The sequence below is a fragment of the Callorhinchus milii genome, unplaced genomic scaffold (assembly GCF_018977255.1).
Source record: "Callorhinchus milii isolate IMCB2004 unplaced genomic scaffold, IMCB_Cmil_1.0 Scaffold3, whole genome shotgun sequence".
NCBI lineage: Eukaryota > Metazoa > Chordata > Chondrichthyes > Chimaeriformes > Callorhinchidae > Callorhinchus > Callorhinchus milii.
In genome coordinates, this window is record NW_024704744.1 from 28,283,360 (window position 1) to 28,299,095 (window position 15,736).

A 15,736-nucleotide genomic window follows, 5' to 3' on the forward strand; every position below is an offset into this window, starting at 1 on the left:
ATTATCAGCTTTAAAACCATTACACTACGTGATGCTTAGCTGTTTGACTTTCAGTTGAAATAGATCTTTGGTCAGGGCTAAGATTATTTTATTTAAGTTAACTTGCAGGTTACGTGCTTGCATCGACTTGTGCTATTTGCAGGCCAGTTAGAATTTTTGCATTGTTCCTGTTGGATTTACCTGTAGCTCATGCTAACTATTAATCATGTCCCTCTCAATCTTATTGGCAAGCCCTCATCACAAACTTGTTTTCAGTTAAATTCTGTAGTAGTGGCATACACAAATTTTCTTGATTAACAGACCATTTTTGATGGGGACTGTAAATAGCACTGGACTACAATTATCCATTTCACCTCCAAAACTGACAATACAATAATTCTTGTATTTAATATAGATTTTATTGCACCAAAATGTCTCAAAACACTTCATACAGCAACTGTGTATGTGGAGGCAAATACAGCAAGGCAATTTGTGCAAAGTCCCACAAACAACTGTGAAGTGATATCGGTTTTAATGTCTCATCTGGAACGAAGGCACCTTTGAGAGTGCAGAGCTCCCCCAGTATTGAACCAGAGTGTCAGCTTAGACTATGAGCTTGAAGTCTCATCAAGTGGCTTGAACCTACAATCAAAGGCCTCAGTGGTGAGAATGCTATCAACTGAACCACCTAATGGGTTGTGAAGACGTAGAAATAATCGGTGCCACAAAGAAAAGCTGAGCAGCAGGTTGTGAACATGACCAGTTAAAGTATGCAAGCGATTAGAATTCTGACTGGCACATGCGGAAATACAAAACCAACAATATTTTGCTCATGAGGTTAGTTCCAAGCAGTGGATATACTAGACATATCGTGAAATTATCCCTTAACCAAGGCTGCTGGAAAGTGGCCACAATTTGCCTCAAAATATTTGAATATTCTTTGAGATTTCAAATATTTGAAGTCTTTTGTTACTTACACTGTTGACTTGGGTCACAGTCCGTGGTCGTCATCTTGACGTAATTGGAAGGGAACAAGCCGGTCGCTCCATCTAATTCTCCCTGCCACCAATCCACATCGTCTTTCTTCAGCACATTAAGGACCTGTCCTTTGCTGAAAGTAAGTTCATCTTCATTCACGGCACTGTAGTCATACACTGCTATGACCTGGCACACTGTGGGAAGGAGGAAAAAAGATTTTAAAATTATGTGGCTGTATGTAGCTCAGTAGCTGCTGACAGTCTGTGGCTAGATCAATGGCTGCTTGTATCATTCAGGGAGCAGTCTGCCTCATTTGTCAGCGCCCTTGTCTCTGTGTCAAGAAGTTGTGGGTTCAATTTCCAATTCAGGACGTTGAATTTACAGTCGAGGCTGACACTCAAATGCAGTTCTGAGGAAGTGCTGCATGTTGGAGATGCCGGTCTTCAAGTGAGACATTAAACCGTGGTTCCGTATGCACATTCAGGTGGACATTTAAGAGTGTTTTCAAAAAGAGAAGGGAGTTTATCCTGATGCCAATCCACCAGATAAACTTGATCATTCGCGCCCGTGTTCGTCTACAAATACAGTCAGTGTACTTTACAGTAAAATCCTGTGACATGTTTGCAGGTGTACTACTAACTGAAAAGGCACTATATTGAATGTAAGAATTCTTCTTATTTTTACAGTTTTAATATTTTAAAGCAGGAGGATCAGTTCTTCACTCAGTGGCCTTCACCCCAAGAGTCCTGACAGTCTCGACATGCGGGAGGAGAAATCACGTTAACTAAATCTGTTACCTTCTCATACTTGGTCATGAACAAGTCAAGAAGATTAGAATTCAGAAGTCTGATTAAAATATTGATGTGATCTCTCCAGATGGCCTAGTGGGTAAGATAGTTCCAGTGGGAATCTGAAACTCTCTCCCCCAAAAGGCTGTCGATGCTGGATCAATCAAAATTTTCAAGACTGAGGTTGATAGATTTTTGTTAGGTCAGGGTAAAAGGGATATGGAGCAAAGGCAGGTAAATGGAGTTGAGGTATATATCAGCCATGATCTATTAGAATGGTGCAACAGGCTCGAGGGGCTGAATGGCCTACTCTTGTTTCTAAAGGCACCAGCCAGTGAGTCCTAACCCATGTTCTGGCCTTTGCTGTGTTAGTGGATCTAAACCTGGATAATAGTTGAGGCTATAATTGGCCTCAACACCCTGGGTTAGGAAGGGAAAATTGATCACTCGATTGTGGTTGGGCTTGACTGATTGGTCAAATAACCTGAGATACTCAAGTAACACGCAGGACACTTCCAGCGCCTTGGGACGTCCTCCTGACAACGAAAGGCGCTATACAAATGTAATTTTGTATTGTAACATTTTTTGAAGGTTTGCAAACATTTTTAGTATTTGTTGCTATAGACAAGTGTTGCAGCGGCAGCTGCATGAATTTAAGTGAAAGATACACTGGCAGGAAGAGAAGGGACAGTTTGTGTGCTGGATAAGCAATTGTAATCTACGGGGAAATCAAGGGAACACAGGAAATCCAGCCTCGCCCACATTTAACTTGGCTCTTTCTGTTCTTTTCATCAACTTTTTTGCATTATTTTATTCATTCTTTCCTGCAGTTTTCCATCATGTTCTCGCACATTTACTTTCACTCTGTAATATTGTCTTTTTTTCCTTATTGTCTTTGTTTTTGATTTATAAACCTTAGGCAAGTTTCCTTACTCCACACGACTGTTTACCGAGCAGCAAGTAGGAACCCAGTTGTTAGTCGATTGGCAAATAGCTTTTCCAGAGGTAATAATCCCTCCAAACAAAAAATTAATTAAAAAATAATAATAATTTGGTCATTCAATCCACGATTGTTTGTGGGAGGCTGCTGTGTGCAATAGCTACGATTCACCCACAAACTACAGTCACTACACTTTACAGTGAATGCTGTGAAGCGCTTTGAGACGTCTTGAAGACGTGATAAAGCGCTATATCAAATGCAAAGATTATTATTATATTACTTTCTTGCGTTCCTCTTACCAGGATAATCCTTGCATTTTTTTTTCTTGCATTTCAATGATTTCCCAGTTGGAGGCTGGCAGAGTGCCAGTCAACACAACCTAAATTATTAATCACAACAGCAGAAATCTTTCTTGCATATTTATTTGTCCTGCGGCTTTTTTCTTTGATGCCACTGTTTCTTACTGTTTTTCCAGTTTCCTTCACTCTTTCCAACTCCACTCACAAGGCTGTGGAAGTGGAAGCCATTTACAATTCCAGGCAATACTGCTTCACTGACTGCACAGATATGTTACAAAGAAAGAAACGTTTATTTATGATTAAAATTTCAGGAAAATGAGCAGCAAAAAGGTTATAAAAATAATCCTTGCATTTGATATAGCTCCTTAGCACGTCCTCAAGATGTCTCAAAAGAGCTTCACAGGATAAAGTACAACAATGTGCATTTTATGGGCAAAAGGTTGTGTATAAGAGAGACGACTTTGTCATCATTATAATGGGGAATCACCACTAGTTTATAACAGGGTTTTCTTATATTACTTTATACCACTTCAAAGACTTTGAAAAGGACTTGACATTGCTACGTAAATAAGAGTCAACAATGAACCATTCTGCAGCAGATTTTGCTCACCTGCTAGAGGAGCCGGAGTGGATTTGCCACTCGATTGCCCAAGCAATTTAACGTGACTGGCAGGAAACCATCCTTTTTGACGCTTTTTGCCTCTGGCCTGTGTGGGCAACAAAACCAAAACATGGTGAATGGCGAACTGGACAACATGTTTTCTGTCTCTCAAATTACTGTAATTTGATGTTGTCCTCATTTTCCTGCATTTTGTTCCTTTCCCTCCAGGTGGCGCTCAATGCAGCAGTCTTCTCAGTGTTTGTGTGGCTTGGTAACCAGGCTCTAGATTCATGCGGAGCCAAGCAATTAATTAGCCGTTGACAAGGTCAGTCATTCGGGCAACGTAACCTGATTTTTTTTCTAAATATCTCAATTCCCCTGGATAAAGGAACAATGAATTCACCAAAGCTGGGTGAACATCCCTCACTAAATTCACTTTTCAGAATGCATAAATATTCTTAAAAAAATCTTTCCCACTTTGACAGCGATGTTTTTAGAAAAGAAGCTAATTATTACATTTAAAAGTTTTTATTAAAAGTTAAACTAGAAATCGCAGGGTTTTTGAAATACTTACCTGTAGTTCGCCTTGCCACCATCCAGAGTCACTTTTCTTTAGAATAAGTATCAACTGTCCTGGGATTAAATTCAACTGCTCGCTGCCCGCTGCAGTGTATGTTGAGGTGACCTGAGCAATCTCTGTAAACATATTAAGCAGATTACAATGCAAACCTCAAAGAATGTCAGTCTTAATGTAATGTCATTGTTCTGACACAATGGAGAATCAATACTGCTCTGATGTTTTAGAGAACAGTTTAAAAGAAATCAGTCACAAATTTGATATTTTATTTTATTTTGCATGGAAATATTCGTGACTTGGAACATCGTGTTAAAGTCAGATTATAGCAATGCTGGAAAATAACAGAACTCCCATCTTACACAGCCATGAGCTCTGGGCGTTTTCTTCTTGCTGTTTACAAGGAGCTGTTTTGGGCTCACGCGGCTTTGCATGTTTGAGAAGGCAGAGGAAACACCACAGTAAGGGGGAGCATATGAATGGTGAGGAGAGGACCAAGTATTAAAAATATATTTCTATATTAAGGCTGATTTACAGATGGAACGTACAAACCAATACCTGGTTTCTTGTTTAATGTCCCGGTTCTTCCTGAAATACTTGATGCCTGAACAAAGAAAATCAAAGTCAGAATCAAGCGGCTTTAAACAGCAAAATGTTCAAAGGTGAACATATAAGTCAAAGACAACAAACTGATTCTCTTTCCAATGCAGCTACTGCTGTCTTCAGCCACAGTGTTGGCACCTATGATGTGAGTTGGGTAAGCCATGTGTATAAATGAGGGAATATATGGTCAACATCATTGGTTATGGTCAGGATAGGTCAATGGACAATCAGGAGGTCAGGGGGACAACGGAAAGAGTGGTAGTAAATCCGGCATTAACCTTGAGCAATAGATATTAGATCCTTGGAACTTGTATTGACAAGGAAGCCAGTGAGGTGGAAGGAAAAACTACTTCTAACACTGGGGCAAACGAGCGGATGGTTGTCGTCATTGGGGATGAGACTATTTGACAGACAGACACAATCATCTGCAACACCAACCAGAAGACCCGAAGGCTTTGTTGCCTCCCTGGGGCCGGGGTGAAGGATGTCTCGGCAGGGCTAGAGGACAATTTAAAATACGAGGGCAAGGATCTTGGTGGTACTTCACATAGGTATCAATGACATCGGTAGAGTTGGCCAAGATGACTTGAGAAGGGAATTCAAAGAGCTGGGGTCCAAATTGAAGTCAAGATCATTGAAGGTGGTGATATTGGGACTACTGCCTGTACCATACGACAATTGGTACAGGAACAAACAAATTAAGGACTTGAATGCATGGCTAAAAGAGTGGTGCGGAACTCAGGGGTTTCCTTTTATGGGCCATTGGCACGAGTATTGGGGGAAAAGAGAGCTCTTTCAGAGAAATGGGCTGCATTTAAATTGGGCTGGGACAAATGTCTTAGCTAAACGAATTAATAGGGAGGTAAATAGGAATTTAAAGGTGGGGGAATATATAGGTAAGAGAAACCATAAATTAGCATTAGAAAAAGTAAAGATGACAGTGCAGAATAGCATGCCACATAATAGGAATATGATAACTAGGGGTAAGAAGCTTGGCAAAGCAGATAAGGAATCAGAGAATAGAGGAAATGGTAGGAAATTAAAAATGTTATATCTGAATGCGCGAAGCATTCAGAATATAACTGATGAATTAAAAGCACAGATAGATACATATGGGTACGATCTAGTAGCCATCATTGAAACATGGTTACAAGGAGATCTAGGGTGGGAGTTAAATATTCCAGGGTGCTCAGTTTACAGGAAAAATAGGCACTGTGGGAAAAGAGGTGGGAGTGTAGCCCTGTTAATTAGCAGTGGAGAGGAAGGATCTGAAATCCGATGACCAAGAGCTAGAGACAATATGGGTGGAAATAAAAAATAAGGGGCAGAAAATATTAATGGGAGTGGTTTATAGATCCCCAAACAGTGATCACAATATAGCCCAAGGTATTAATCAAGAAATCAGTGGAGCATGTAGGAAAGGTAAAGCGATAATAGTGGGTGATTTCAATCTCCACATAGATTGGGAAAACCAAATCGGCAAAAGTAGGTCAGAAGAAGAGTTCATTGAGTGTATGAGAGATAACTTTCTAGAGCAGCATGCCGAGGAACCAACTAGGGGACAGGCCATCCTAGACCTTGTTTTGTGTAACGAAACAGGGCTAGTTGGCAGTGTAGGTATTAAGACTCCTCTAGGGCAGAGTGATCACAATATGATTGAATTCTGCATTAAGTTAGAGAGGGATATAGTTAAATCCGAGGCAAGTATTCTGAATTTAAATAAGGCTAATTTTGTAGGTATGAGGAAAGATTTAGGTAAAATAGACTGGAGAATCAGATTAAGAGGTAAAAATGTAGACCAACAGTGGCAAATATTTAAGGATGTAGTGCATAATTCTCAGTGGTCACATATTCCCTTGCGGAATAAAAGTACCACAGGGAAAGCAATTCACCTGTGGCTAACTAGAGCAGTTAGGGAAAGCATCAAATTAAAAGAAAAAGCTTATAAAACTGCCAAGAAAAGCGGCAAATCTGAAGATTGGGAAAGTTTTAGAAACCAGCAAAAAAACCCAAAAAAACGAGAAAAAGAACGAGAAAAAGGAGTATGAGGGTAAGCTAGCTAAGAACATTAAGTCTGATTGTGAACATTTTTACAAATACATTAAGAGGAATAGGCTAGTGAGGGTAAATGTAGGTCCACTACAGTCAGAGATGGGAGAAGTTGTAATGGGGGATAAGGACATGGATACTTTGCGTCTGTCTTCACCCTAGAAGACACAACAAGTCTGCCAACAATAGAGATGCACCAAAGGGATAAGGACAGGGAGAAACTTAGGGAAATTTTCATCAGTAGAGAATTGGTGCTAGAGAACCTGTTAGCAATAAAAAGTGACAAATCCCCTGGTCTGGATGGCTTGCATCCCAGGGTTTTAAAAGAGGTAGCTTATGAGATAGTGGAGGCCTTGTGTCTGATCTTCCAAAATTCCTTGGATTCTGGAACAGTCCCCATGGATTGGAAGATCACAAATGTCACACCACTATTTAAAAAAGGTGGAAAGGAAAAGATGGGGAACTATAGGCCAGTTAGTCTCACATCAGTGACAGTAAAAACTTTAGAATCATTGATTAAGGATGTGGTAGTGCGGTATTTAGAGGAGCACAATATAATTAGGCCAAGTCAACATGGCTTTACAAAAGGGAAGTCATGTTTGACAAATCTCATAGAATTTTTTGAGGATATTTCGAGTAAACTAGATAAGGGTGAATCAGTGGATGTGGTCTATTTGGACTTCCAGAAGGCATTCGATATGGTGCCGCATAAAAGGCTAGTCCAAAAGATACGGGCCCACGGAATTGGGGGGAGCATATTAAAGTGAATTGGGGAATGGTTAACGGGTAGGAAACAAAGATTAGGGATAAACGGGTCCTTTTCAGATTGGCGGGATGTGACTAGTGGAGTGCCACAAGGATCAGTCCTTGGGCCTCAGCTGTTTACCATCTACATCAAAGATCTAGATGAGGACATCGAAGTTAATGTATCTAAATTCGTGGATGACACAAAACTAGGAGGAAGTGTCAACACAGAGGATGACATTAAAAAAATGCTGTGCGATATAGATAGGTTAGGTGATTGGGCAGATAAAGTATAATGTAGGGAAGTGCAAAGTCATCCACCTGGGTAGCAAAAACAGTAGAGCGGGTCTTTTTTTAGAAGGGAAGAGACTGGAATGTGTTAGCATCCAGAAGGACTTGGGTGTCCTTGTACACCAATCACAGAAAGTTAGTCTGCAGGTGCAGCAGCAATTAGGAAGGTGAACGGTGTGTTAGCATTCATTATGAAAGGATTAGAGTATAAGAGTAGGGAAGTCTTGCTGCAACTGTATAGGGCCCTGGTGAGACCACACCTGGAATACTGTGTGCGGTTTTGGTCTCATTATTTAAGGAAGGATGTACTTGCCTTGGAGGGGGTGCAGCGTAGATTTACTAGGTTAGTACCAGGGATGAAGGGGATGAGTTACAAGGATAGGCTGACCAATTTGGGCCTATATTATCTAGCATATAGAATAATTAGAGGGGATCTTATAGAAACCTATAAGATCATCAAAGGGCATGATAGAGTAGATAGTGGGAGATTGTTTCCCCTGGTTGGAGAAACTAAAACCAGGGGTCACAACCTTAAAATCAGAGGCCAGCTTTTCGCACTGAGTTGAGGAAGAACTTCTTCACTCAAAGGGTGGTGAATGTATGGAACTCGCTACCCCAAAGGGCAGTTGACGCTCAGTCCTTGAACATATTCAAGACTGAGATAGATAGATTTCTTATTGCAAAAGGGATTAAGGGATATGGGATAAGGCAGGGTCAGGTTATTAGCTGGAGTTAGATTAGAAGATCAGCCATGATTGAATGGCGGGGCAGGCTCGAAGGGCAGAATGGCCTGCTCCTGCATGTTATGTTATGGCCTTGTTCCCTTTGCACTAAATTGAAATAATTAATCATTGGAAGGATTACAGGTAGTTTGGTAATTCTCTCTGCACAAATGTGCTTTTTTACATATGCATTTGTTTACCCACTCACATAATACACACAACCCAGGAGGTATGCAAATACAAAATAGAAATTGACACAGCATTACAATCTTGATTGCAGATAAAGATAACGAATTGACCAAAAAAATATATTCCATCTTTGAAAGAAAAAGGATTTTATTATACACCCCAGTCTTTGCTATGCATAGGGCAGTGATCAGTCATAAACTAAATCCATAATCTTACATCTGGATCCTTTGGTTTGACGTAATTTGAAGGAAAGACGCCAGTTCTGTCATCAATTGTTCCTGTCCACCATTCACCCTCCTTCTTTGTGATCTGAATAGTCTCTCCCTCAGAGAAGGTTAAATCTCCAGTTTCGCCACTCTGATATGAATATATTGCAACATACTCTACCAAGAAAGAAAACAGAAATATTAAAACTACAGAGAAAGGAAACAATGATTGAATGCATGTACATTCTTTTCAAATAGCTGGACCTTTTGACTTTTGTGAAGCTTCTTAAAAAAAAATCCTCCCTCCCATTGTCCAAGAGGGTAGGGATCTAACCTACTGCCAGGCTATTTTGGGGGGCATCAGCCAGTGTCTGTCACATGCGGAAACCCACACCTTGTTTAAGAGTATCCAGACCAAACTGAGATTTCTATGCATCCCACATTACAATGATTATGTGTAGTGTGTGATGGTTAGCACTCTGAATCCAGCGATCCGAGTTCATATCTCGTGGAATCTTTATTTCTCCTATTCGACTCCTGGCTCGGAGTCAGGCTTTGCCACTGTTAAGTGCTTTGAGACGCTACCCTGCGTGGAGGGCATTATATTAATGCAAGTTGTTGCTGTACATTCTGATCAGTGAGAATGAAAATATTTTCTCCCTTTGAAAGTGAGCAGGCTATGAAGAGTCCTTGACACATGTTGAAACCAGACAAATACAAGAAATTATGACAGTACACAGAAGAACAGTCCTGAATCTCTTACCTTCCAGGGGCTGAGAAGCTGGGCTGAAGCTCTTGTTGACTGCAGCGTAAACAGGTTCTGGTCTGTTGGTAGGTTATTGTGAACAATTAGATACTTAGCACAAGACAAACCTATTATATGTTTAGGAATGAAGTGAACCATATATAACCACAAATCCAAAGAATGCGCAAACATATTTACACATAAGGCAAATGGGACATGCGGTTTATTAATAAGATTTACACAGTTTAATTCTGAATCTACTTTGATGATCAGCATGCAAACACACTGAAAATACAAGCTGGTAAGAACTTACTCCACTGGCTGCTTTTCGCGTTCGGATATAACCTTGACGTACGACTTGGGAAACCAGCCCTTTCCACCATGAACCTCTCCAAACCACCAGTTATCCTGCTTCTCCAGAACCTCAATTATGTCATCCTTCGAGAAGTTTAAGTGGTTGTCTTTCTTTGCGGTCCATGAACAAAGTGCTAGTGCCTTAAAACATTTCACATGTTGGCCCTGAAAGATGAGGTTAATATATGATTTTTTTTCTTTACAGTAAGTCAGTGCCATGGATAAATTAAATCAGAAAAACATTTGTAAAAATTTTAACATTTCTATTCATATACATGGCACTCACAAATACACACACACACACACACACACACAGACATAAGAGCGGTTATTTTACACTTTTACTTAAATTTGATATGACAATAAAGTCCTTGCATTTGAGTAATCTGACACTCTACCCTATACGAAGGGCGCTATAAAAATGCAAGTTGTTGTTGCTGAAGTACTTTTCAATGTCGGGAGGACGTCTCAAAGTGATTCACTAGATTTATTGTAAAATGTAGTGACTGTATTTGTAAAGCGAGCGTGGCAGCTCATTTATTCACAGCAATGTCCCACAAACGGACATGAAGTGAGTGACCAGCTTTATCATGGGAAATTGTTGGCCAGGAGTACTCCCTTCCCTTTTCAAGGAGAATGTTGGGATTTTTAATATCCACCTGATTAGACAGACGGGACCTTCTTTGCATTGTTGGAGGTGCCACCCTTCACATGAGAGATTCAACCTACATCTCACCTGAAGAATAACACTTCCAACAATGCAGCGAACCCCCAGTGGTGCACTGGAGTGCGAGCAAAGGCAAACATGGCATTTATAACTGTGGGAGTTCAAAGTCCCAATGTGGGAACCCACACCATTCTGACTCAGTGATGAAAGTGCTATCAATGGTGTTATTCTGGTACACAGCAGGAGTATAGTCTACAGAGTAAAAGACTACAAACATAGTATGCACGGTAAGGTAATTTGGTTTGAGGACCTTGTGGTAAAGTTCAATCTCCCTATATGTTTTTATATGTTCTCTACACTTTGAAACAGTTTTTCAGATCATATAACAGCATATGTGAAATAGATATGTTTCTGTTAATAGATGGTGATACTGTTTTGTGCTGAAAGGCTGATGGATAAAATGTTAAGGAAATTCCTAAAAGGCAAGACATTGATTTGGGGAGTTCTTTTTACTACCAAAACGGTTTATTAATTTTACTAAAACTGATTCCTCCTGTCAGCTGGTCAAATTAACCTTTGGTTTGTGCTTCAACACAAGTTGCTTGCTACCATTTGATGCAGTCACACAGAAAAGAAATGTCTCTGACTTTTGAGACAGCAATGGCAAAGCACTGTGTTTAAAAATAATTTTTTATTCAATGCTATAATGGTCCATTTGTTTGGTCAGCCAGGTGCCTGCGGAAATCTATCACCATACTTAAGAGTATCCAAACCAGACTGAGGTCAGTCCAAAATCCATACTATTTGGATGAAAATGTAAAAAAACTCTCATAGACTTCAGTAATTCATCCTCAGCCCTAGTGTGCACTACTGCATATTAATACCGAGCCACTTTATTTGGCCCGCTACACAGCACACAGAATGTCAGTAATTAGCTACAGATTAGTTCTCAACAGCTGTTAACATGCACACATCTATCAAACACGCCAGAACTATTAACTATATTAATTTTCTCATATTATCATATAATTACCACTGTATATTTAGCACATATTAAGGATTGGAATGCAAATACAATTGGGACAAAAACAGACAGGAATAAAATATAAATAACTCAAACAGGGTACACATTGGGGTGAATTTAAATCTATAAATCAATCTAGGGATGAGCAAAATAAACTTGTCTCTCAATCATTATCACTCCAAGGGCTACAATAATTTCTATTTGTTCATTGAGGAAACACCTGTAGAATTTTGTTTATATTTGAACCTTTGTTTATGATGAACCTTTATAAAACACTGGTTAGGCCTCAGCTAGAGAATTGTGTTCAGAAGTGAGCCCACACATTAGGAAGGATGTCAAGGCATTGGAGAGGGTGCAAAGGAGATTTACCATGATGTCATCAGGAATGAGAGACTTCAGTCATCAGAAGAAGCTAGAGAACCAGGATTATTCTCCTTGGAGCAGAGAAGATTAAGAGGAGACTTAATAGAAGTTTTCAAAATTATGAGGGGATTCAATAGGGTGAACAAGGAGAAAGTATTTCCACTGGTGGGTGGGTCGGTAACCTGAGAGCACTGATTTAAAATAGTTGTTAAAAGAAACAGAAGGGAGGCAAGAAGAAAATTTTCACACAGCGAGTTATTCGGATCTGGAATGCATTGCCTGAAAGGGTGGTGGAAGCCGATTCGAAAACAACTTTTAACAGAGAAGTAGATAATTATTTGGAGAGAATAAGTTTGCAGGGCTATGGGGAGAGAGCGGGGGAGTGGGATTGACTTGGATAGCTCTTTTCAAAGAGCCGGCAGCGACACAATGGGACAAATGGCCTCCTTCTGTGCTGTATAATTCTATGGTTCTATATGCACAACAGTATATATGCATACACAGTACTTTTATTTTGCTTAAAGTTATTAAGCAGCTATTTTGTCAGCCTGGCTCAGTTGACAGCATTATCTCCTCAGAACATTGCGGGTTGAGGACTTTGAATTAATATTATCTAGGCTGACACTCTAATGCAGTTTTGGAGGGTGGGGTGTTGCATTGTAGGAGATACTGTCCTTTTCATGAGTCAGTAAACTGAGGTACCATCTGCCAGTTCAGTGGACATTAAATTTAAATGGCACCATTCGAAAAGAGAAGGGGATTTATCCCACTGTCCTGGCCAGCCATTCCCCAAATAAAAGTGATCATTCATTTCACGGCTTTTTGTGGGACATTGCTATGTGCAAGTTGGCTGCTGTGTATGTGCAGTCATTTATATTAAATCTTGTGAAGCATTTTGAGGTGTCCTCCTGATGTGAAAGGCACTGTTTCAAATATAAGAATTATTACTTGTAGTAGTGGTAGTAATGTGTGAATTATTATTTGTAGTAGTGGTAGCAATGTGTGTAACAAAAAAATCCAATTAATTTCTCGTGTGGTAATTTATGCAAAATGTGGCTTGAGGCGGCTCTGTGATTCAAGATGTCAAAACAATTGGTGATGTGTATTGGAAACCTACATGGAAAGTTTCTGTACTGTATCTATTTAAATATTGTGGTATGTAGATTATCCATCTTTTGGATGAGACATTAAACGGAGGTCCGTCTGCCTGTTCAGGTTGATGTTTAACGATCCTATGGCATTATTTGTAAAGAGAAAGGAGTTCTCCCGATGTCCTGGCCAACAATTCTCCAAATAAAATTGGTCATTTGTTTCATGTCTGTTTGTGAGAAACAGCTTTGTACAATTGTGTTGCCACGTTTGTCTACAAATACGCAATCACTCCACTTCATAGTAAATCCTGTGAAGCACTTTAGGACATCCTTCCGACATGATGTACCAAATGCAAAGATTATTTATTTATTATCATTATCTTGAGCAGACTAATACAGCGCTGGCAGACATACCTGGCCATGCATAGGTGAGCCCGAACCAGGAACAAGAGTTGGGGTAAAAGCAGATTTCTGCCAAATGGGACTGCCGCTGATGCCAGAAAAGGTTTGGTTTGACGGAAGGTTCCTTTCATCAGCCACTTTATTCTGAGCTTGTGGTCTGGAACAAGGAGACAGATGATTTTTCATTCTCTCATCACAACACCTTCAAGAATCTATGGTGGAAATTCTACCTGGGCTTACATTTACTCTATTAACTTAGGATTTTCAGAATATCCAGAATTTAGCAAATTGTTGAATTCAGTTTTAACTTTGAAACCCTTTTCAGTATATCTTGCAAGAGTTTACAGTAAAATGGTTTCAAAATGAAGGACTGTATTTAAGATCTACTTTTTCACGTTTACTCTGGACTCCAGTTCCACTGATGTTGTCTGTCTTGTCTGTCCTACTCCTTTGAACATGCCGTTGGCCACCTACCTCAGTGTCCAACTCTGTCACTATGAAGTGCTCTGAAATGTTACCCTATATGAAGGGTGCTACATAAATACAAGTTATATATGCTTAGTGAAGTGCACTCAACAACAATTTTACATTTATATAGCAACTTGCATGTCAGGCGGATGTCTCAAAATCACTTAAAAGCAATACCCAGCATTCATACCACAGTAATATTGTGAACCAGTTTTTCAATCCTGTGTCCGTGTGATCTAGTTTCTGAAGCACTGTGCCAGCTCAAGCTGCTGTACTGAAGCCAGCTCCACTTCCTGGAGTCACAGCAACTAAACTGTTCAGTGTCAGTACTTCAAGGAAATGTGAATTTTTTCACCCTCCCACTTCTTCTGCCTTTTTTTTTGTTAGCCGGGTATCTGACATACACTGAAACCCATCCCCATGCTTAAAAGTATCCAAACCAAACTGAGAATTCCATGCATCCCACCTACACATGGCCTACACATCTATCCAGAGATAGATTGTTGGAATTTCTGCCCTTTCAAGTCCTACCAATGGGCCAAGATAGCTGGGCTGTCATCAGCAGTTCCCTGGAGTACTGTGGATCTGCCTGGCTAATCCATGGTGTCCCAGACCACTGGGTTCCACAGTCAATGAGTACACTCAAGCAACTCACCCAAGTGCCTATTTGTGACGCTTGAAAGCAACTCACACAGTGAGTTCTAGCAGACAACTAACCACTGGGGGGAGGGGGCTTCACAGCTGAGTCCCATCCAGTGCTCACCCGATATCCATACACTGTCTAGTATGAGTCTCTGGAAAGTGGTCAGGGGTAGATCTGAATCAAGTCAACAATAGAAAGACAAACCCAGGGGACTTTGAGGTAGCTGGTGCAGATTTCGAAGGTGGCAATAAAGCCCTTCTGGGGGACAAAGGTACTTCACTTTCTGGCATCTTCTCCACATAGTTTGCTGGAAACCAGCCGAATTTTCCTTGTGCAGTACCATAAAACCAGCCTGGCTCTCCTACAGTCGTTTCATCAACCTGCGTGTTAAGGAATAAAATTAGATGATTCAGGGGTGCAGTTTAAGAGGCAAGCTCTTTGCTTGAATCTCATCACATCAATACAGCCGTTTTGCCTCTAACTTCCATCTGCGTCTGCCTCAGCATCAAAAGAAAAATTAGATATCCATTTCAAAAAAGCACACACAAGTGTACACGCACATGGTTTGCACAGGTGCAGGTTATTTCTACTGTTCAGTCTTTTTGTTTTCACACAATGTCACAGTAGGCGATTGATATGGCCAGTAAATGTTGGGGGATGTCATGATTGTAAACTTGCTTCATGATAATAAATGAGGCAATATCATGAGGAGGCAAAGACACCCAATGATGTGCCTAGATTAGGTTCCAGGAATCAACTGCGTATATGGGGAGAGTGAAGGTAAGTAACATGACAATGTTTCTCAAATTCAATTTTGTGTATAAAAAAATAACTTCTCAAGTAGTTCTGAACTAAATGCGTCTCGAACAATGCTACAGCACATATCGTGCACCAAAGAGGTACAAGAGGGTTTTAATTTGTGTGTGTGTGGGGGTGGGGTGGGTGCGAGTGTTTGAGAATGGTAGAACGTAATCATTTTCTGGCAGTCTGGGAAACGCTGAGTTCAGACCTGAAAC

The 15,736-nt window shown here is 40.3% G+C and overlaps 1 protein-coding gene across 1 annotated transcript in view; it reads right to left on the bottom strand.

Annotated features, from left to right (window-relative positions):
- Nucleotides 1-15,736, bottom strand: part of LOC103184995 (intersectin-2) — a 122,921-nt gene that overhangs the window by 24,530 nt on the left and 82,655 nt on the right. The window contains exons 21-29 of the mRNA XM_042333599.1: nt 14,925-15,100; nt 13,622-13,766; nt 10,022-10,227; nt 9,727-9,788; nt 8,974-9,140; nt 4,718-4,763; nt 4,160-4,281; nt 3,595-3,691; nt 957-1,151 (exon numbers count right to left, since the gene is read on the bottom strand). Of these exons, the coding sequence (XP_042189533.1) occupies nt 957-1,151; nt 3,595-3,691; nt 4,160-4,281; nt 4,718-4,763; nt 8,974-9,140; nt 9,727-9,788; nt 10,022-10,227; nt 13,622-13,766; nt 14,925-15,100 (1,216 nt within the window). The remainder of the gene's footprint in view (nt 1-956; nt 1,152-3,594; nt 3,692-4,159; nt 4,282-4,717; nt 4,764-8,973; nt 9,141-9,726; nt 9,789-10,021; nt 10,228-13,621; nt 13,767-14,924; nt 15,101-15,736) is intronic.